At 43.3% G+C, this 21,277-nt stretch overlaps 1 protein-coding gene and 1 long non-coding RNA gene across 3 annotated transcripts in view; one reads left to right on the top strand and one right to left on the bottom strand.

The window, feature by feature from the left end:
• LOC138372422 (uncharacterized) overlaps positions 1 to 1,948 on the bottom strand; it is a 28,509-nt gene extending 26,561 nt beyond the window's left edge. The window contains exon 1 of the long non-coding RNA XR_011230861.1: positions 1,853 to 1,948. This is a non-coding gene — a long non-coding RNA (uncharacterized lncRNA). The remainder of the gene's footprint in view (positions 1 to 1,852) is intronic.
• LOC123748449 (uncharacterized) overlaps positions 1 to 21,277 on the top strand; it is a 579,862-nt gene that overhangs the window by 4,212 nt on the left and 554,373 nt on the right. Inside the window, exons 2-5 of one of the 2 annotated variants that reach the window (XM_069337905.1) lie at positions 1,687 to 2,031; positions 2,124 to 2,298; positions 2,377 to 2,476; positions 2,563 to 2,851. In XM_069337905.1, the coding sequence (XP_069194006.1) occupies positions 1,687 to 2,031; positions 2,124 to 2,298; positions 2,377 to 2,476; positions 2,563 to 2,716 (774 nt within the window). In that variant the 3' untranslated portion in view covers positions 2,717 to 2,851. Of the gene's footprint in view, positions 1 to 1,686; positions 2,032 to 2,123; positions 2,299 to 2,376; positions 2,477 to 2,562; positions 2,852 to 21,277 lie in introns of those variants that run through there. The other variant, XM_069337906.1, reaches the window with a different exon arrangement.

Genomic DNA, 21,277 nt, shown 5'->3' with positions numbered 1-21,277 from the left:
ATCTGCTGTCTCCTGCTTTCTCGGTGTCAATCCTTTCTGGTTGTAGTAAATTCTCCTAGAGCCCTCATTGTTCTTGGGTCCTTTAATCCTGTCCATCCAGTGATCGTCGAGAAACATAGGTTGTTTCTTATCTGTAAACTTAAATGTGTAGTTTTGCTTGGATTACCAGCCATTTTGGTGTTTAAGCGTACAGATGCTGCTAGAAAACCTATCCACTCTTGTCTTATCTCCAGTAAAGGTCTCCTTATTCCGGCTTTTACCCAGTTATTCATTCCTCCATCCTTGCCTATTGGCAGGGTTGTTGGATTCTGTAGTAAAGCTGTGTACTCTTAAGCATAGTGGTGCCCCCCCACCCCGTGGCCTTCCTCCTACCACTGTATCCGTCGGTGGGAAGCGACACTATCAAGGTTGCATATTGGCCACTCGCTTAATTCGCAATCACTTAATGGAGTGTCGCCGTGCTCCTTATTGCCCAAATTGCATTTTCAGTCGTACATATCCTTGTTGAATGCCGTGACTTCCAGGATGAGGGTGTTCTACTTTCCTACCGTTCCTTGCAGTCGCTTGTCCCTCGATAGAAGTCTTTGAATTGGGTGCTCTTGATATCGTTCGCCTTAGGCGTTTATGTTCATATATTGGCATCATCGACGATATTTAGCGCCCTCTGATTATTTCGTGCATTTAATGGTGCTGCATAGCATTCCCAGTTTGATGCCTTTCTTTAATGCCCTCTTTCTTTCTATCGTGGGCACTTTCATGCCCACGACACGTGGATGTACGGCGGGTTTATTTCTATCGCTTGTGTGGTCGCGTCGGATATTTACGGTCCGTTTTATAGTGGGTATATACTAATCGATCGACTTGGGGTTTGTATGAATATGTTTGCCATTAAATTTCCTTTTTCTCAAATAGGCACAGTGCCTATTTGAGAAAACGGCATTGTATTTTAACTTAGAGGAGAGACTATAGAGTTGGTGACACAACGAGGGTAATCGCCCACTTCACACACTCTTGTGTTGGCCGCGATCATGATTCTACATTTATATGCATGTCTGTAGAGAATTTTATTGAGTTCAGTGATATAAAAGTTAACGCTGTAGGACTAATGTGGAGCTGACAACAAACAAGAGTATGAACATTTTGTTGCTGTTTGGGCGTCACAGCGTGTGATCTACGTTTTTATTTATTTCGTGGTGGAATAGCTAATGCTTTGGTTACATTTTACATATGATCTTTTAGAGAATTTTATTGCTAACACATTGATACCAAAAGGAAATACGTAGCTCGAGAATTGGTGTCAGGAGAGTGAAAAGATTACACGCCGTTTGGTGTTTACGCTCAAGAGAAAAAACGCTGCGCGCACAATGCGCAGGTTTTTTTTTCACGGGTACAGAGCGCATTAAAGTGATTATTAATTAATAATTAATTTTCTATGTCGGTTTTTCTTTGTGAAACTACACTACCCAAATCTTTAAATTATCTAATATATTAGTAGATTCAAGGTACATATACATTGTATGTTTACAATGTATATGTACCTAGACTTCAAAAAGGAAGACATGTCTTGTTCACTTGTCATGTAACTTAACAATAGTTGTCAGTGTTAAACTTTTCTGTCCCACTGAACTTCTCCTTTTGCAGCTACAATTGCAATGAATTTTGTAATATTTTTAAATGTCGTTACAGATGAGCGTCATAATATTTCTGGTGATTGCGGCGGCAGTGATGCCATCCTGGGCCCAGTACTTCATTAGGAACGACGCTGCTCCCACCATCTTGGGAGTCACTGTTGACAGGTTATTCGTTACCTCAACTGGCAACCTCTTGGTATCTGAAGGCGGCCCCACCCAACCTCCTCAACCCCAGCAACCCTTCCCACAACTACCACCCCAACAACCTGTGTTTATTCAGCCACAACTACCAAGCCAGCCTCGGGCCTTCATTCCTCAGCCTCAACAAGTATCTCCACTATTGCCTCCCTTTACCTTCCATCCAACTTCACCTCTATGCAACCATGCTGCTAAACCCCTGGTAAGATGAGATATTTTCCTTCCATATGGCAGTTTTAAGGTTAAATGGTGCTTAAAATGAACTTCCACTTAATGAGTGTTCCAACTTGTCAGGTTGACGAGGTAGAGGACGGCAGAGCGTATCACTTCTCATGGTGTCACGACTCTGGTAGACTCTACACCTGGGAGCAAGCAACCTATTACTGCTCTGGCCTTGGCAACGGCTTCCAGGCCGTCAGTATTGAAAGTCTCAGGAAGCAAGAATTAATCTCCAGGTTCATGATTGCACGTAAGTTGACAAGCTGATCTTGGAGTTTAACTTGGCCTGGAGTCGCTAACTTGGATGTAATGAAATGGTATATTTCAGACTACATCAGCGACATCTGGACGAGCGGCAACAAACGTAACTCGAGGTCGTGGTTATCTGGCACTTCCTCTCCCTACTCTAACTGGTCTAGTACCGGCAGGTGAGAACTGGTTTGTTGACTGTAAACCACACTCGTGGTGTTGATTGGTAATGATCATTGCCTTGAGTACCACTTGTCTTCCCCAGGCGAGGACTACCACAGCCAGACAACGATGAAGGCAACGAGGACTGTCTGGCGGTGCTAAACAACCAGTATAACGATGGTGTCACTTGGCACGACTCTTCCTGTTTCCACCTGAGGCGCGTCATCTGTGAGGCTCCACGCTTCTATGTTCAATAGTTATTCTCCATTTGTTCTCATTATTGTAATATTATAACTAATGGCAGTAAGCTTTTAATCCTATTGATTCATTTTGTCTAGAGTAAAAATCTTTAATAAAAGATCTGATTTGTAGTAATATAAATACTGAACACACACTTTGTTTTCTCTCTAAAGTAATTTGTCTACAGCGCCCGTCGTACAAACACGTTTGATCTATTGTAGAAAAGTGTGTGTGGTGGGGGGGGGGGGGGGTGTTGGTCAGACAAAGGGGATAATGTCAATGTGGCGAACTTGAGTTGTTAGTCTGGGTATAGATTAGAGTGCTATCAGTTTGCAGACGCCTACCTGCTGGCGAGGTCAGCACTGTAGTGTTGGCCAGACTGCAAGGCAACCTGTTCTCACTAAGTTGTTTAAAGCAGTGGCAGTCTTCCCCAAACGCATTAATAGCATTTAACTCCTATCGGCAAAATAAAAATAAACTTGAGGCAATATCCTTAGGCAGAAGGGGTAGCAGTGTGCTTTACATAATTTACAAGCATGTGATTAGGTAAACTATGGGCGTATGTGATGTCGCTGGCCGTAGGAGGAAAGGTTAACAGAACCGTTTGGGACTGTCATGTCATCGGTGATCTCGCTGACCTACGCTCCTCTGCGAAGATTGTCGGCATGAGACATCAATGGTTATAAAAGTGGTGTATACTGCCAGTATAACCAGGCATCATATGTCGCCACACATTATATCTGAACTACTTATATGAACACTGATCTTGAGCTACGAAGTACTTGTGCCCTTACATAGGGTGATAACCAATGCTGGGTGTGCACACCACTTCAGTCGTTGGGTACAAATCTAGCGGATAACCATTCCCTTAGACTTGAAGATTTATCTTCGCGCGCACATTATGTTGCTGATATTGGTCTGATATTGGCTACGCCATTACCTTTACGGACCAAACGTCTAACCCACCTACCCTGGATGCTAGCATCTTCAGTTAACTTGCCGCATTATTATTTTTTTTTCATTAATGGTTATCTTTGCAGATAGGTGAAATAAAATTTTGACTTTCTGTTCTCCAGCAGATTGAAGACGGTTGTTTAGCTAGGTTCCCAGCCTTATTCAGTTGTTCTCTTGAATAGAGCACGGATACTGCCGCTAGAATCAATCTGCACTTGAACTATTTCCTGAAGTCCTTCTCTGTACCACTTTATGCAAATCATTCATTCCCCGGACCGAGGCCATTGGCAGTCGTATGAAGCGGTTAACGGTGTTCTTACAGGAAGCTTGTCCCCTTGGCCTGCCTGCTTCCACCTTAATTGTCATTGGAAAACGGCTCTGGTTACGTAACGCATTGGCCATATCTGCTAAACTCTATGGAACTTAACTGAAGACTCCCTTCCTCAATTCAAACTGCATTGTTCCACATTGGTCGTGCATATCCTTGTTGAATGTCCCAACTTTCCAGAACATTTGTCACTCTAACCAGTAAATTCTTATGGTCATTTGTCCCTCAATAGAATCCTTAATGATTCAAACATAGCTCGCCTTAAGCACTTTTGCACAGCCTCGGTGATAAGTAGTGCCTTTTGAATATCCAGTGACACAGATGGTGCTGGTCTCTCCTGATTGGTGCCTCCTTTTAATAATTACTTCCCAGAAAAGTTCTTGTTCTGAGGGTGAGGGGGGTTGGGAAGATGACTATTTCATTGGACAAGTATGTCTATTAATGCTCTAATACACCGGAAATGTCTAGATTTGGGGATCTGGATAGTAATGAGCAGAAGAGGAAGAGCTGAGCAGCTCTTTAGGAGTTTCCACCTCACTTTCCTATAAAAAGGCAGTTAGGCAGTACAAAGCTCTTTCTGTTACTCAAAGGGGTATAATATTTAATGTACGATAAACATAACATAACAAAACAAACAACATAATCCTTTGAGGATTTTCAACACTGGCCAGCCTTGTACGTGCCTCTGGTTCAGCTTATTGGGGTACCAGGCTGCAAATTCTGCTGGCAGTGTAGGCCATGTGAACGACTGCCGGGAAGCCCCTCCCCGCTCAGCTTGTTGTCGCCGTGTGGGGGCTTAGTGGGCGGCTGCCGGAGTGTGATGCTCCTTGGGACAGTCCTGTCCTTTTCTAGCCTTGTGCTCTTGCTGCCGTCCTCTCCAATTCTGCTGGGCACCTTTTCCTTTTCCTTCTGTTTCGTTTTTCTCCCCCCCCCCCTTCTCCTATCTGCTTGCCGTTTCCTGCCGACCTTTTGCTTGTTCTGGTTCTTCCCTTGGACTTCTTCTATTTTGACGCCCGGGTTCTTGAGGAGGCATACTCTTGCACCCGTAGAACTGTAGTACCCGACGTCGAGAGCGAGGGGAACCTTTTATTGTCAATCCCCCTTTCGTCACTGAACCCGATCTCGACGGACTGTCAGTTTCTTAAGGTGGCGTTTGTGGGGCATATACTCACGACGCACCCCTAGGAGGACCCGGCAAGATCGGCGATAGCTTCTTGTTGGGTGACCTGCCTCTAATTGTGGCTCCATGGTGGGTGTGGGGGCACATTCGTGACTGAATTCTTCTTTTCGTAATGATGATGACCCCTGTTTCGGCTGTTTCTGGTTTACCTTCTCAGGCTCGTGGGGTGGGCGACCAAGCCCCCGAGTCAGTCCGTGTTGGAAGACCGGGCTCTGTAGCCTCCACTGCATTGGGCCCCGGCCTTGCTCTTCCTTTGGCCTCTCTGACTCCTTCCCCTGGCTCCCCTCCCTCCTCTGTGGTTGGGTCGAGCTTCAAGCCCCCAGTGGTGACTACCTCGTCCCCTGGCGCGGCTCCTTCTCTAGTTGTAACTACTGCGCCTTTTAACCCCTCTCTGGGGGTTCTCACCGCCGTCCTCGTCACGGCCGCCCTCGCTCGATTTCTTCCAGTTCTGCTACCTATCAAGCCTTGTTTGGTCCCGCTTCGTGGGCCAAATATTTTGATCTCCTTCCTCTTGATTCTGCGCCTCCTGACGATTTCTCCCTCCATCGACATCTCATTGATTCCGTGGATGCCTCCATTACTTTCAACCCCACTCGTCTCGGTACACGTGTCGTTGCTGCTCCTTCTCAGGATGCTGTTTCCCGCTTGGCTGCCTTATCCTGCCTTGGCGAGACCCCTGCTCGGGTATCGAAGAACGCTCAGTTGAATGCCAGTGTTGGCACTATTTTGCTCCCGCCCCATGTTGCGACCGGTGTTCGGGACCTGCGCGACTGCCACGACGATATTCGACATATCCTTGCTGCCCAGAGAAATTCTATTCTCCAGGTGGACACGTTTACTCGTCCCCCTCGTGGTAGTCGCCGTCAACCCCTCCGGGTTGTGAAGATTAACTTTGATGGTAGGACCCTTCCAGGGTCACTCTAAGTCGGAGTGCACTTCTCCCCAGGCTCGTTGCCTCAACTGCGGTGAGGCCCATCCTACCTTCTCTCGTGCGTGTGTCCATTATAAGCTTGAGGCACCTGTCCTCAACTTGAAGCACTGGGAGCGTTTATCGTTTCCTCAGGCGAGACGCCAGGTTCGCTGGCTCCCGCCTTATGCTAATATCTCTTATGCTCGCGTGTTGCCCTCTTCCTCTCCTCGTCCTTCCCGCCTTCCTCAGACTCGCAACCGTTTTCGGGCCTTGGACCCTGATGCGACCACTGCCCCCTCCTCCGTTCCTTTGGGTTCTCTCCCGAAGGATCCTCCTCCTGGTCCTTTATCTGGAGTTCCCCTTCCTTCTACCCGGTCTGTCGTGTCTCCTGTGTCTTCTTCCTCGTCTCCCTCCGTTCCTCCTTCCCATCCTTCCCCTCCGTCTCTTGACTCTCCCCGCCGCCTGTCGGTGCGGGCTGATGTCCATTGCTCTCCAAACGGCCGTCATGTGTGCTCTCGTTCAGCTTCTGTTGAGACGCTAGAATCCGTTGCCCAGTACGTGGTTGCTGGGACACCTGTCTCTTTACGTCAGAAGCGTAAACCTGGCTCCACTCCTTCCTCCTCCCCGGCGGGTAAGAAGGTTTCGCTTTCTTCCTCGGCCCCTACTTCTGCCTCACTCGCTCCTTCTCCTCCCATTTCGGTGGTTGCGCCCCCTGTTCCTGCTATGGAGGTTTCTTTAGCCCCCGCTTCCCTCTCAGTTGCTGCCCTTGCTGAGGTACGCTCCCCTCTTTCTACCCCTCCTCTTCCTGCTGCTGTCCTTGCCTGCTCCTCTCCGTTGTCTCCTCCTCTTCCTCCTCCTCCTCCTCCTCCTCCGGACCCCGCCCGCCCACCTCTGATCTGTTCTCCCGTTTCCATCCCTCCGTCTTTGCTAAGTTTTCCCATGCCCCCCTAACCCTGATTTTGCTGACCCTGATCCCGACCCTGACATTCTTTAACGTGCTCTGTTGCTCTTTCGCCTTTGTTTCTTCCTTGTTCTGTTTTTGTCCTTTCTCTTCTCGTCGTTGTCCATTCTTCAATGGAACGTTCGAGGTTATTACGCCAATTTCCTTGAACTCCAACGTCTGATTTCGCGGTTTTCGCCCCTTTGTGTCTGTCTCCAGGAGCCGATGCTTGGTGCCATGCCCCCCTAACCCTGATTTTGCTGACCCTGATCCCGACCCTGACATTCTTTAACGTGCTCTGTTGCTCTTTCGCCTTTGTTTCTTCCTTGTTCTCTGTTTTTGTCCTTTCTCTTCTCGTCGTTGTCCATTCTTCAATGGAACGTTCGAGGTTATTACGCCAATTTCCTTGAACTCCAACGTCTGATTTCGCGGTTTTCGCCCCTTTGTGTCTGTCTCCAGGAGCCGATGCTTGGTGCTCGTCCTGGTCGTTTTCGTGGCTATTCCTTTCTCTTCCCCTCCCCCCCCAGCCGTTGGGGATTCGAATTCTTCTGCTCTTTTGATTCGTGCTGATGTTCCCTTTGTTCCTTTACTTTTTCCTTCGCCTCTCCATTGTTCTGCTGTTCGTATCTTTGTGGGGAAATGGTACAGTTTGTTCCATTTATCTCCCCCCGAGTGTCCCGCTTTCTCTTCCTGATTTGAAACACCACCTAGACTCCTTGCCGGAGCCTGTGCTCCTGCTGGGTGACTTAAATTGTCGTCATTCTCTTTCGGGTGACGTTCTGACGAATACCCGGGGTCGCCTTCTTGAGCCGTTTCTCCTCTCTTCTTCCCTGTCTCTTCTGAATTCTGGTGAGCCCACTCATTTGGACTCTCGGACTCGCACCTTTTCTTGTCTTGATCTTTCTCTCTGCTCTTCTTCCCTTTACTTAGATTTCACGTGGCAGGTTCTTGATGACCTCCATGGAAGTGATCATTTCCCCATCCTTGTTTCCTTTTTCTCTTTTCGCCCTTCCCTCTTTCCCTAGGTGGCAGTTTGCCAAGGCGGACTGGACCCTATTTTCCCTCAGTGCTACTCTCTCTGACCTCTCCCTTCTGCCTCTCTCTTGCGCTCTCCTTCTTTTTCATGAGTCTTCAACGCTGCCCTCCGCTCTATCCCTCGCTCTTCCTCTCGGGGTCCACGGAAGTGCGTTCCCTGGTGGAATGCGGACTGTGCTCGGACTGCCAGCTGTAAGCGTGCAGCCTGGAAGAGGCACCGCCGTAGGCAGACGACCGATTCTTTTCTTTTCTTTCGGAAAGCGATTGTGGTGGCCCGTAGGGCCATCCGTATGGCTAAACGTGAATGTTGGGCATCTTATGTCTCAACAATTACGTCCGAAACTCCTCTGGCCCAGATCTGGAAGCGTATCCGCAAGATAGCGGGTAAGTTGGTGACTCTAGTGGGAGCCCTGAGGACAGAGTTGGACTCTCTGCGGGAGGAGGTGCGTCAGCTTAAAAAACAACGAGAAGTAACGAAGGAGGAGACCAGCAGTAAAGGGACCTCGTCTTGGAGAGTTGCGAAAGACAGGGGCCTTAAGAAGACTTTGATAAAGCCGCCTTCAAACGCCATAGCAACTTCAAATTCATTTGACGTTTTGGAGGACGAGTGCTGTGGAGAGACTGTGGATCGCGCAAAAGGGAAAGCAACGAAGAGAAAGGAAGCGCAGGCCCCTCAGAAAGTAAAGGAAGTACCTAAGCAAACATTAGTTGTGGGAGATTCCCAGATAAGGTATTTGGATAGAACGTTTTGTGCTAGAGATAGGGGGAACAGGTTAAGGGTTTGCTATCCCGGAGCTGGCATTGGTGATATTATAAACAACATGAATGATATTATGGCTGGTAATGGGAACAATCCCATTATTTGCATTAGCGTGGGAGGAAATGATGTTGGTCGAGTCAGGAGTGAGGAACTGATTCAGAGGTATAAAACAGCCATAGAGTTAGTTAGGAGCAAGGGAGGAATCCCGATCATATGTGGCATTCTTCCAAGAAAGGGAGTAGGAAATGAATGGATATCGAGGGCACTTGGTGTCAATTGCCGGCTGGAAAGATATTGCAAATCAAATGCAATATCTTTCATAGACAACTGGGAACACTTCTATGGAAGAAATGAAATGTATGCTCGTGATGGGGTGCATCTATCGAGAGCTGGGGTTGTTGCTGTTGCGAACTCGTTAGAAGAAGTGGTTAGAGGTGTTTGTTTGGGTTTAAACTGTTAGTAGATAGAGGTATGGGAATTGATTGTGAGGAAGGAGGTAATAAAAGTATGTGTTTGTGGGAGAAAGGAATTGGCAAAACGATCAGGGAAAGAGAAGGTCCGCAAAATAACAATTCACTTAGGGTATATTACACTAACAGTAGAAGTCTAAGAAATAAAATTAACGAATTAAATGCTCTTGTCTGCACAGAAAAAATAGATATTATTGCACTTACCGAAACGTGGATGAATGTAGAAAATAGAGAACTATTAGCTGATTATCAAATATATGGATTTAAACTATTTCACACAGATAGATATATTAGACGAGGAGGTGGAGTAGCCATATATGTTAGGGACAATTTGAAATGTAGTCTCAAAGAGGGAATCAAAACAGAGCCACACACAGAAACTATTTGGATTGAATTAAACGAAAAAGCTAATAATATTATAATAGGAGTAATATATAGGCCACCAAATTTAGACAGAATGGAAGCAAAGCATCTATGGGATGAAATATCTAGAGCATCTAGATCTAACAGTATTTATGTCATGGGTGACTTTAATTTTAGCGGAATAAACTGGTTGAACAAAACAGGGAATAGTGAAGCAGAAGATTTTCTAGAATTAATTGACGATTGCTTTCTTACGCAACACATTAAGGAACCAACACGGGAAAATAATATTTTAGATTTAGTGTTAACTAACAGGGAAACGCAAATTAATGACATCGAAATAGGGAGTGAGCTAGGGAGCAGTGATCACAAAGAAATCAGATTTAGCATAGAATGGAATAGACCAGTAGGAGAAAATTCTGTTAAAGTGCCAGATTTTCGAAAAGCTGATTTTAATAGCCTAAGAAATTTTTTGGGTCAAATTGATTGGAAAGGCTTGTGTATGGGGAGTGGGCCGGTCTTGGAGCGAGACATGAACCCAGCGTTAGGTGACTTAAATGGGGATTTCGATGTGGATTCAATATATAACTTATTTAAGAATATTCTAAACAAAGCACAGGAACGTAGTATACCATACAAATTGAATAGATCGTATACTAATGACCCAAAGTGGATAACAAAGAATTTGAAGAACCTTATAGGTAAAAAGAGAGCTTGGTACAAAAGGATTAAAAATGGGGAGGTCACTTTAGAACAGGAATTCGTACAACTGGTTAGAAATGTTAAAAAAGAGATAAGGAAAGCAAAAAGAAACTATGAAGTTCGCATAGCAGGGCAAGCAAAGACAAATCCTAAAGGGTTTTTTTCAGTTATATCGTACTAAGACTAGGGAAAGGATAGGTCCATTAAAAACTGAGACAGGTCAAATAACAGATAGTGATGAAGAGATGAGTAGTATTTTTAATAAATATTTTGTATCTGTATTTACTAAAGAGGAACTTAACAATATGCCTTCAGCCGAACAAGTCTATGTGGGTGGGGACGAGGACAGGTTGACGAGTTTAGCAGTTACCAGGGAGGATGTTCTTAAACAAATAGTAAAACTCAAACCAAACAAATCCCCAGGGCCGGATGAAGTGTTTGCTAGGGTGCTTAAAGAATGCAAAGAGGAGCTTTGTGACCCACTGTCAACCATATTTAATAAATCAATAGAGTCAGGCAGAGTGCCAGAGTTTTGGAAAGTTGCTAATGTGGTACCAGTTTTTAAGAAAGGAGATAGATCACTTGCGTCTAACTATCGACCAATTAGCCTAACGTCTATTGTGGGAAAGTTACTCGAATCTATAATAGCAAATAAAATTCGTCTTCATCTTGAAAAACATAAATTAATAATTGAGTCGCAACATGGTTTTATAAATGGCCGTTCATGTTTAACAAATTTGTTATCTTTTTATTCTAGCATTGTTGAGGCAGTTGATAGTGGTAAGGATTGCGATGTTGTATACCTTGACTTTAGCAAAGCTTTTGATACAGTGCCACATGAAAGACTGATTAAAAAAATAGAGTCTCATGGTATTGGGGGTGCTATATTAAGCTGGATTAGGGCATGGCTATACCAAAGGAAACAGAGAGTTAGTATAAATGGAATCAAGTCAGAGTGGGAAAATGTTGTAAGTGGAGTGCCTCAAGGCTCTGTCCTGGGACCTCTGTTGTTTATAATATATATAAATGATTTAGATTCAGGTTTGAGTAGCAACATTTGCAAATTTGCCGATGATACGAAAATCGGTAGGGAAATTAATTCGGAGGAGGACTCACTATCACTTCAAGTTGATCTAGATAGGGTTTTGAAATGGTCAAAGGATTGGCAGATGCAGTTTAATGCTGATAAATGTAAAGTTCTGAGGTTAGGTAATGATGATAGAGTTACAAGATACGAGCTAGATGGTGTTGTGATTGCGAAGTCGGATTGCGAAAGGGATCTGGGAGTTATGATTAGTAAGAATTTAAAACAAAAGGATCAATGCATAAATGTTCGTAATAAGGCAAATCGGACACTTGGATTTATTAATCGCAGCGTTAGTAACAAGACACCTGGTGTGGTTCTCAAGCTATATCTTGCTCTAGTTAGGCCCCATTTAGATTATGCAGTTCAGTTTTGGTCGCCATATTATAGAATGGATATAAATTCACTTGAACGTGTCCAGCGTAGGATGACTAAGTTAATTCCCCAAATTAGAAATCTTTCATATGAAGAAAGATTAACAAAGCTTAAGTTGCATTCACTGGAAAGGCGAAGAGTTAGGGGTGACATGATAGAGGTTTACAAGTGGATGAATGGACATAACCGGGGGGATATTAATAGGGTATTAAAAGTATCAACACAGGACAGAACACGAAACAATGGATATAAATTGGATAAGTTTAGATTTAGGAAAGACTTGGGTAAATACTGGTTCAGTAACAGGGTTGTTGATTTGTGGAACCAATTGCCGCGTAACATTGTGGAGGTGGGGTCCCTCGATTGTTTCAAGCACGGGTTGGACAAGTATATGAGTGGGATTGGGTGGTTATAGAATAGGAGCTGCCTCGTATGGGCCAATAGGCCTTCTGCAGTTACCTTTGTTCTTATGTTCTTATGTTCTTACTGTCTTCGCTATCTTGCGCGGTCTTTACAACATCCTTCCTCTCGCCTCTGTCGTGCTTTAACTTTTACCCCTCCTGCTGGTCCTGTTCCTCTTCACCACCTCCCTCTTTGTCCGGTTATCTCGCCTCCAGGATTCTCTTCCGTTCGTATTTCTGTTTCTCCTCGTGTTGTTCCTTCTTTGCCCCCGTGGAGAGTCCCTCTTCCGCGGTTTTATACTTCCTTGACCCGTATCACTAAAGCTTTTACCCCTCCTACGGTACTAAAACGCCTTTTCCATGAGCACTTTTCTTCTCACTCCCGCTCCGTTTCTGTCTTCACCGATGGGTCTAAGTCAGCGGACGGTGTTGGCTACTCTTGTTTTTCCTGATCGCACTTATATGTGTCGCTTACCTCCGGAGACTAGCATCTTTACAGCGGAACTTTATGCTATTCACTATGCTCTTCGTCTCCTGCTTTCTCGTTGTCAGTCCTCCTTTGTAGTTGTTGTTGACTCTCGTAGTGCCCTCATGGCTCTCGGGTCCTTTAATCCGGTTCATCCAGTAGTCGTCGAGATCCAGCATTGGCTGTTTCTTGTTCACAGTAAATTTAAGTCGGTTGAGTTTTGTTGGGTTCCCAGCCATATTGGTGTGTCTTTAAATGAGCGTGCGGATGCTGCCGCCAAGGAAGCTGTCCGCTCTTGTCCCTTCTCTCGTAAAGGCATTCCGTATTTCGACTTTTACCCGGTTATCGATTCCTCAGTCCTTGCCCGTTGGCAGGCTTCTTGGTTGTCTCTTACTGGTAACAAGCTACGTACTCTTAAATGTTGTTTCCTCGTGGCCGTCCTTCCACCGTAACCGGCGGTGGGAAACAGCTCTGGCGAGATTGCGTATTGGCCATACTCGCTTAACCCATGGTCACTTGATGGAGCGCCGCCCTGCCCCTTATTGTCCTAGTTGCATTGTCCCTCTTACGGTTGTGCATGTCCTTCTTGAATGTCCTGACTTCCAGGACGGGCGTGTGTCTTGCTTTCCGAACGCCCCTCGCGGTCACCTGTCCCTCAATAGAATTCTAGGTGACTCGGATACTTTTGATATCGTTCGCCTTATGCGTTTTTGGTCTCGTATTGGCATCCTTGGTGATATTTAGCGCCCTCTGATTATTTTGCGCATTTGATGGTGCTACATAGCCTTCCCGGTTTGGTGCCTTCTTTTGATAATTACTTACTTACTTACTTGTGGGAGAAAGGAATTGGCAAAATGATCAAAGAAAGAGAAGGGCCTCAATAACAATTCACTTAGGGTATATTACACTAACAGTAGAAGTCTAAGAAATAAAATTAACCAATTAAATGTTCTTGTCTGCACAGAAAAAATAGATATTATTGCACTTGCCGAAACGTGGATGAATGTAGAAAAAAAGAGAACTATTAGCTTAATATCAAATAAATGGATATAAACTATTTCACACAGATATGGCTACTCCACCTCCTCGTCTAATATATGTGTTAGGGACAATTTGAAATGTAGTCTCAAAGAGGGAATCAAAACTGAGCCTGTAAACTGTAAGTGGAGTGCCTCAAGGCTCTGTCCTGGGACCTCTGTTGTTTATAATATATATAAATGATTTAGATTCAGGTTTTAGTAGCAACATTTGCAAATTTGCCAATGATACGAAAATCGGTAAGGAAATTAATTCGGAGGAGGACTCACTATCACTTCAAGTTATCTAGATAGGGTTTTGAAATGGTCAAAGGATTGGCAGATACAGTTTAATGCTGATAAATGTAAAGTTCTGAGGTTAGGTAATGATGACAGTTACAAGATACGAGCTAGATGGTGTTGAGATTGCGAAGTCGGATTGCGAAAGGGATCTGGGAGTTATGATTAGTAAGAATTTAAAACAAAAGGATCAATGCATTAATGTTCGTAATAAGGCAAATCGGACACTTGGATTTATTAATCGCAGCGTTAGTAACAAGACACCTGGTGTGGTTCTCAAGCTATATCTTGCTCTAGTTAGGCCCCATTTAGATTATGCAGTTCAGTTTTGGTCGCCATATTATAGAATGGATATAAATTCACTTGAATGTGTCCAGCGTAGGATGACTAAGTTAATTCCCCACATTAGAAATCTTTCATATGAAGAAAGATTAACAAAGCTTAAGTTGCATTCACTGGAAAGGCGAAGAGTTAGGGGTGACATGATAGAGGTTTACAAGTGGGTGAATGGACATAACAAAGGGGATATTAATAGGGTATTAAAAGTATCAACACAAGATAGAACACGAAATAATGGGTATAAATTGGTTAAGTTTAGATTTAGGAAAGACTTGGGTAAATACTGGTTCAGTAACAGGGTTGTTGATTTGTGGAACCAATTGCCGCGTAACATTGTGGAGGTGGGGTCCCTCGATTTTTTCAAGCATGGGTTGGACATGTGAGTGGGATTGGGTGGTTATAAATAGGAGCTGCCTCGTATGGGCCAATAGGCCTTCTGCAGTTGCCTTTGTTCTTATGTTCTTATGATACAGGTAAGGGTGGTGAAGGTCATTCTGGTGGGGTGCCTGCAGCTCCTGTGGCTGATGTTGATTTTGTGGCGGGTCATGCAGAGGGTCTGTGGGCGGGTTTCCCCGTGGTGGCGGCAGGTGGCGGCGTAGAGGCAGAGTTCCCTGTTTGTTAGTGTCAGTTATGTCCCTGGTTGCTGGTTCCCCCGGGATGGAAGGTTGTCGCCCCGGTTGCGATGGTGGATGCGGGATGGGCTGCAACTGATACTTGACGAGTATCTTTGCAACAGTTTCCTGAGAAATATGTGGATTATTGGGCTCGTTGCTGTGAGTGTGGTGTTTGTTTTTTGCTTTGATAGGTGCTTTTTTTTTGTGCTTCGGTGCCCTTATTCTGTTTTTGTTGATTTATTTTGTGCATTTTTGTTTTTTTTATTTGTGTATTGGGTTCTCACGTTTCTGTTTTTTCTCCGTCTTGTTCTATGTGCTGATGTTTCTATTGCTTGTTTTGGTCATGTGTTCTGATTGGCACACCCGGTCTTGGTGGTGATCACTTTTTGTTTATGCACTATATTTACAGGTAGTTCACATGTTCAGTCGGTCAGGTGAAGTCACAGTGAGAGGTTGTGTTAACCGGAGCTCCTGAGTGTTGTTATATTATCATAGCAATATGGAAGTTGTAGTTAAGGACCTGGTGACTCTAGTGGGAGCCCTGAGGTCAGAGTTGGACTCTCTGCGGGAGGAGGTGCGTCAGCTTAAAAAACAACGAGAAGTAACGAAGGAGGAGACCAGCAGTAAAGGGACCTCGTCTTGGAGAGTTGCGAAAGACAGGGGCCTTAAGAAGACTTTGATAAAGCCGCCTTCAAACGCCATAGCAACTTCAAATTCATTTGACGTTTTGGAGGACGAGTGCTGTGGAGAGACTGTGGATCGCGCAAAAGGGAAAGCAACGAAGAGAAAGGAAGCGCAGGCCCCTCAGAAAGTAAATGAAGTACCTAAGCAAACATTAGTTGTGGGAGATTCCCAGATAAGGTATTTGGATAGAACGTTTTGTGCTAGAGATAGGGGGAACAGGTTAAGGGTTTGCTATCCCGGAGCTGGCATTGGTGATATTATAAACAACATGAATGATATTATGGCTGGTAATGGGAACAATCCCATTATTTGCATTAGCGTGGGAGGAAATGATGTTGGTCGAGTCAGGAGTGAGGAACTGATTCAGAGGTATAAAACAGCCATAGAGTTAGTTAGGAGCAAGGGAGGAATCCCGATCATATGTGGCATTCTTCCAAGAAAGGGAGTGGGAAATGAATGGATATCGAGGGCACTTGGTGTCAATTGCCGGCTGGAAAGATATTGCAAATCAAATGCAATATCTTTCATAGACAACTGGGAACACTTCTATGGAAGAAATGAAATGTATGCTCGTGATGGGGAGCATCTATCGAGAGCTGGGGTTGTTGCTGTTGCGAACTCGCTAGAAGAAGTGGTTAGAGGTGTTTGTTTGGGTTTAAACTGTTAGTAGATAGAGGTATGGGAATTGATTTGGAGGAAGGAGGTAATAAAAGTATGTGTTTGTGGGAGAAAGGAATTGGCAAAACGATCAGGGAAAGAGAAGGTCCGCAAAATAACAATTCACTTAGGGTATATTACACTAACAGTAGAAGTCTAAGAAATAAAATTAACGAATTAAATGCTCTTGTCTGCACAGAAAAAATAGATATTATTGCACTTACCGAAACGTGGATGAATGTAGAAAATAGAGAACTATTAGCTGAATATCAAATATATGGATTTAAACTATTTCACACAGATAGATATATTAGACGAGGAGGTGGAGTAGCCATATATGTTAGGGATAATTTGAAATGTAGTCTCAAAGAGGGAATCAAAACAGAGCCACACACAGAAACTATTTGGATTGAATTAAACGAAAAAGCTAATAATATTATAATAGGAGTAATATATAGGCCACCAAATTTAGACAGAATGGAAGCAAAGCATCTATGGGATGAAATATCTAGAGCATCTAGATCTAACAGTATTTATGTCATGGGTGACTTTAATTTTAGCGGAATAAACTGGTTGAACAAAACAGGGAATAGTGAAGCAGAAGATTTTCTAGAATTAATTGACGATTGCTTTCTTACGCAACACATTAAGGAACCAACACGGGAAAATAATATTTTAGATTTAGTGTTAACTAACAGGGAAACGCAAATTAATGACATCGAAATAGGGAGTGAGCTAGGAAGCAGTGATCACAAAGAAATCAGATTTAGCATAGAATGGAATAGACCAGTAGGAGAAAATTCTGTTAAAGTGCCAGATTTTCGAAAAGCTGATTTTAATAGCCTAAGAAATTTTTTGGGTCAAATTGATTGGAAAGGCTTGGGTATGGGGTGTGGGCCGGTCTTGGAGCGAGACATGAACCCAGCGATAGGTGACTTAAATGGGGATTTCGATGTGGATTCAATATATAACTTATTTAAGAATATTCTAAACAAAGCACAGGAACGTAGTATACCATACAAATTGAATAGATCGTATACTAATGACCCAAAGTGGATAACAAAGAATTTGAAGAACCTTATAGGTAAAAAGAGAGCTTGGTACAAAAGGATTAAAAATGGGGAGGTCACTTTAGAACAGGAATTCGTACAACTGGTTAGAAATGTTAAAAAAGAGATAAGGAAAGCAAAAAGAAACTATGAAGTTCGCATAGCAGGGCAAGCAAAGACAAATCCTAAAGGGTTTTTTTCAGTTATATCGTACTAAGACTAGGGAAAGGATAGGTCCATTAAAAACTGAGACAGGTCAAATAACAGATAGTGATGAAGAGATGAGTAGTATTTTTAATAAATATTTTGTATCTGTATTTACTAAAGAGGAACTTAACAATATGCCTTCAGCCGAACAAGTCTATGTGGGTAGGGACGAGGACAGGTTGACGAGTTTAGCAGTTACCAGGGAGGATGTTCTTAAACAAATAGTAAAACTCAAACCAAACAAATCCCCAGGGCCGGATGAAGTGTTTGCTAGGGTGCTTAAAGAATGCAAAGAGGAGCTTTGTGACCCACTGTCAACCATATTTAATAAATCAATAGAGTCAGGCAGAGTGCCAGAGTTTTGGAAAGTTGCTAATGTGATACCAGTTTTTAAGAAAGGAGATAGATCACTTGCGTCTAACTATCGACCAATTAGCCTAACGTCTATTGTGGGAAAGTTACTCGAATCTATAATAGCAAATAAAATTCGTCTTCATCTTGAAAAACATAAATTAATAATTGAGTCGCAACATGGTTTTATAAATGGCCGTTCATGTTTAACAAATTTGTTATCTTTTTATTCTAGCATTGTTGAGGCAGTTGATAGTGGTAAGGATTGCGATGTTGTATACCTTGACTTTAGCAAAGCTTTTGATACAGTGCCACATGAAAGACTGATTAAAAAAATAGTCTCATGGTATTGGGGGTGCTATATTAAGCTGGATTAGGGCATGGCTATACCAAAGGAAACAGAGAGTTAGTATAAATGGAATCAAGTCAGAGTGGGAAAATGTTGTAAGTGGAGTGCCTCAAGGCTCTGTCCTGGGACCTCTGTTGTTTATAATATATATAAATGATTTAGATTCAGGTTTGAGTAGCAACATTTGCAAATTTGCCGATGATACGAAAATCGGTAGGGAAATTAATTCGGAGGAGGACTCACTATCACTTCAAGTTGATCTAGATAGGGTTTTGAAATGGTCAAAGGATTGGCAGATGCAGTTTAATGCTGATAAATGTAAAGTTCTGAGGTTAGGTAATGATGATAGAGTTACAAGATACGAGCTAGATGGTGTTGTGATTGCGAAGTCGGATTGCGAAAGGGATCTGGGAGTTATGATTAGTAAGAATTTAAAACAAAAGGATCAATGCATAAATGTTCGTAATAAGGCAAATCGGACACTTGGATTTATTAATCGCAGCGTTAGTAACAAGACACCTGGTGTGGTTCTCAAGCTATATCTTGCTCTAGTTAGGCCCCATTTAGATTATGCAGTTCAGTTTTGGTCGCCATATTATAGAATGGATATAAATTCACTTGAACGTGTCCAGCGTAGGATGACTAAGTTAATTCCCCAAATTAGAAATCTTTCATATGAAGAAAGATTAACAAAGCTTAAGTTGCATTCACTGGAAAGGCGAAGAGTTAGGGGTGACATGATAGAGGTTTACAAGTGGATGAATGGACATAACCGGGGGGATATTAATAGGGTATTAAAAGTATCAACACAGGACAGAACACGAAACAATGGATATAAATTGGATAAGTTTAGATTTAGGAAAGACTTGGGTAAATACTGGTTCAGTAACAGGGTTGTTGATTTGTGGAACCAATTGCCGCGTAACATTGTGGAGGTGGGGTCCCTCGATTGTTTCAAGCACGGGTTGGACAAGTATATGAGTGGGATTGGGTGGTTATAGAATAGGAGCTGCCTCGTATGGGCCAATAGGCCTTCTGCAGTTACCTTTGTTCTTATGTTCTTATGTTCTTATGTTTTCGTTTTTCTTTGTTTGTTTAGTTTTGGTTGCTGAGGCACTTGTGTTCTTTTGCTTTGATGTTATATTTATGAATTTTTATGTAATTTGTTATGCCTCAATAAAATAAAAAAGTGTGGCCAACATGCAACCTAGCCTGCAGCTGGGTGGACAGTGCTCAGGATTCGTATTCCTGAGGTTCCGGGTTTGATCCCCGGTGGAGGCGGAGACAAATGGGCAGAATGTTTTTCACCCTGATGGCCCTGTTACCTAGCAGTAAATAGGTACCTGGGAGGTAGATAGCTGCTTCGGGCTGCTTCCTAGTGGTGTGTAACAAAAAGGAGGCCTGGTCGAGGACCGGACCGCGGGGACGCTAAAGCCCCGAAATCGTCTAAAGATAGCCAAAACCGTTTCCCGTTATCTAATAAGGTGGAAAGAAGGCCATAGGTAAATGTCACTTTCAGAGTAAAGCCGTTTATGTCTGCCCAACGACCCGGCCAATGTTCCTGGATTACAGAACGAAAAACTAGATACAAATTTGAATAAGGAAGCACTCTCCGGGGAATGTTGGGAGAACAATTGGCCTACTTGGCGAAGGTGTCGACAAGTTCATTGTGGATAACTCCAAGGTAGTTAGGAACCCAGCCATAAAAAACAGGCAGGATTGGCTTACCAGCACCACAGGGTACAAAGAGTAAGATGAGACAGGAGCCATGCGGGCTCTTCGACAGACAAACGAGTTAAAAGGCTGCACCAAGTTTCACGTTGATGCCAGTCTCCAGGAGGGGGCAGAAAATACAGATGTGATTAGGGAAACAACGGAGTAGCCAACACTGTCGGCAGACACGCCCATTTATGAACAGGACAATGGAGAGTGCGCGAGAGCGAAAATTGACATCTGCATTGATTGTTTTATCTCAAACACTAGTAATGATTTTTCAATCATCAAGACGGCATCCTTGAAGTGATTTGAATAGTACAACCATTGTGATGGGATCCCATCCCCCTGGAGCTGAAGGTTCTCATAATGCATGCTATTATTTCTTTATATGACACAATATTTGCTATGTTGTGTTCCCATTGTTATTATGTTAAGTTTTGTTGAAGTGTTTGTCATATGTTTTGTAGGTATGGAAATATTTTTAGGCAATCTAGTAAGTACTATGGTCGACATTGTATAGTTAAATGTTTAATAATTTATGTAAGAATTGTTTCCTAGAATCTCATCACTGGGAGAGATGACCTCCCCATCCAATGATGGGGAGGTCACTTTAGAACAGGAATTCATACAACTGGTTAGAAATGTTAAAAAAGAGATAAGGAAAGCAAAAAGAAACTATGAAGTTCGCATAGCAGGGCAAGCAAAGACAAATCCTAAAGGGTTTTTTCAGTTATATCGTACTAAGACTAGGGAAAGGATAGGTCCATTAAAAACTGAGACAGGTCAAATAACAGATAGTGATGAAGAGATGAGTAGTATTTTTAATAAATATTTTGTATCTGTATTTACTAAAGAGGAACTTAACAATATGCCTTCAGCCGAACAAGTCTATGTGGGTGGGGACGAGGACAGGTTGACGAGTTTAGCAGTTACCAGGGAGGATGTTCTTAAACAAATAGTAAAACTCAAACCAAACAAATCCCCAGGGCCGGATGAAGTGTTTGCCAGGGTGCTTAAAGAATGCAAAGAGGAGCTTTGTGACCCACTGTCAACCATATTTAATAAATCAATAGAGTCAGGCAGAGTGCCAGAGTTTTGGAAAGTTGCTAATGTGATACCAGTTTTTAAGAAAGGAGATAGATCACTTGCGTCTAACTATCGACCAATTAGCCTAACGTCTATTGTGGGAAAGTTACTCGAATCTATAATAGCAAATAAAATTCGTCTTCATCTTGAAAAACATAAATTAATAATTGAGTCGCAACATGGTTTTATAAATGGCCGTTCATGTTTAACAAATTTGTTATCTTTTTATTCTAGCATTGTTG

The sequence above is a fragment of the Procambarus clarkii genome, chromosome 38, assembly GCF_040958095.1.
Source record: "Procambarus clarkii isolate CNS0578487 chromosome 38, FALCON_Pclarkii_2.0, whole genome shotgun sequence".
NCBI classification, from domain to species: domain Eukaryota; kingdom Metazoa; phylum Arthropoda; class Malacostraca; order Decapoda; family Cambaridae; genus Procambarus; species Procambarus clarkii.
This window is presented reverse-complemented; position numbering and strand designations above follow the sequence as displayed.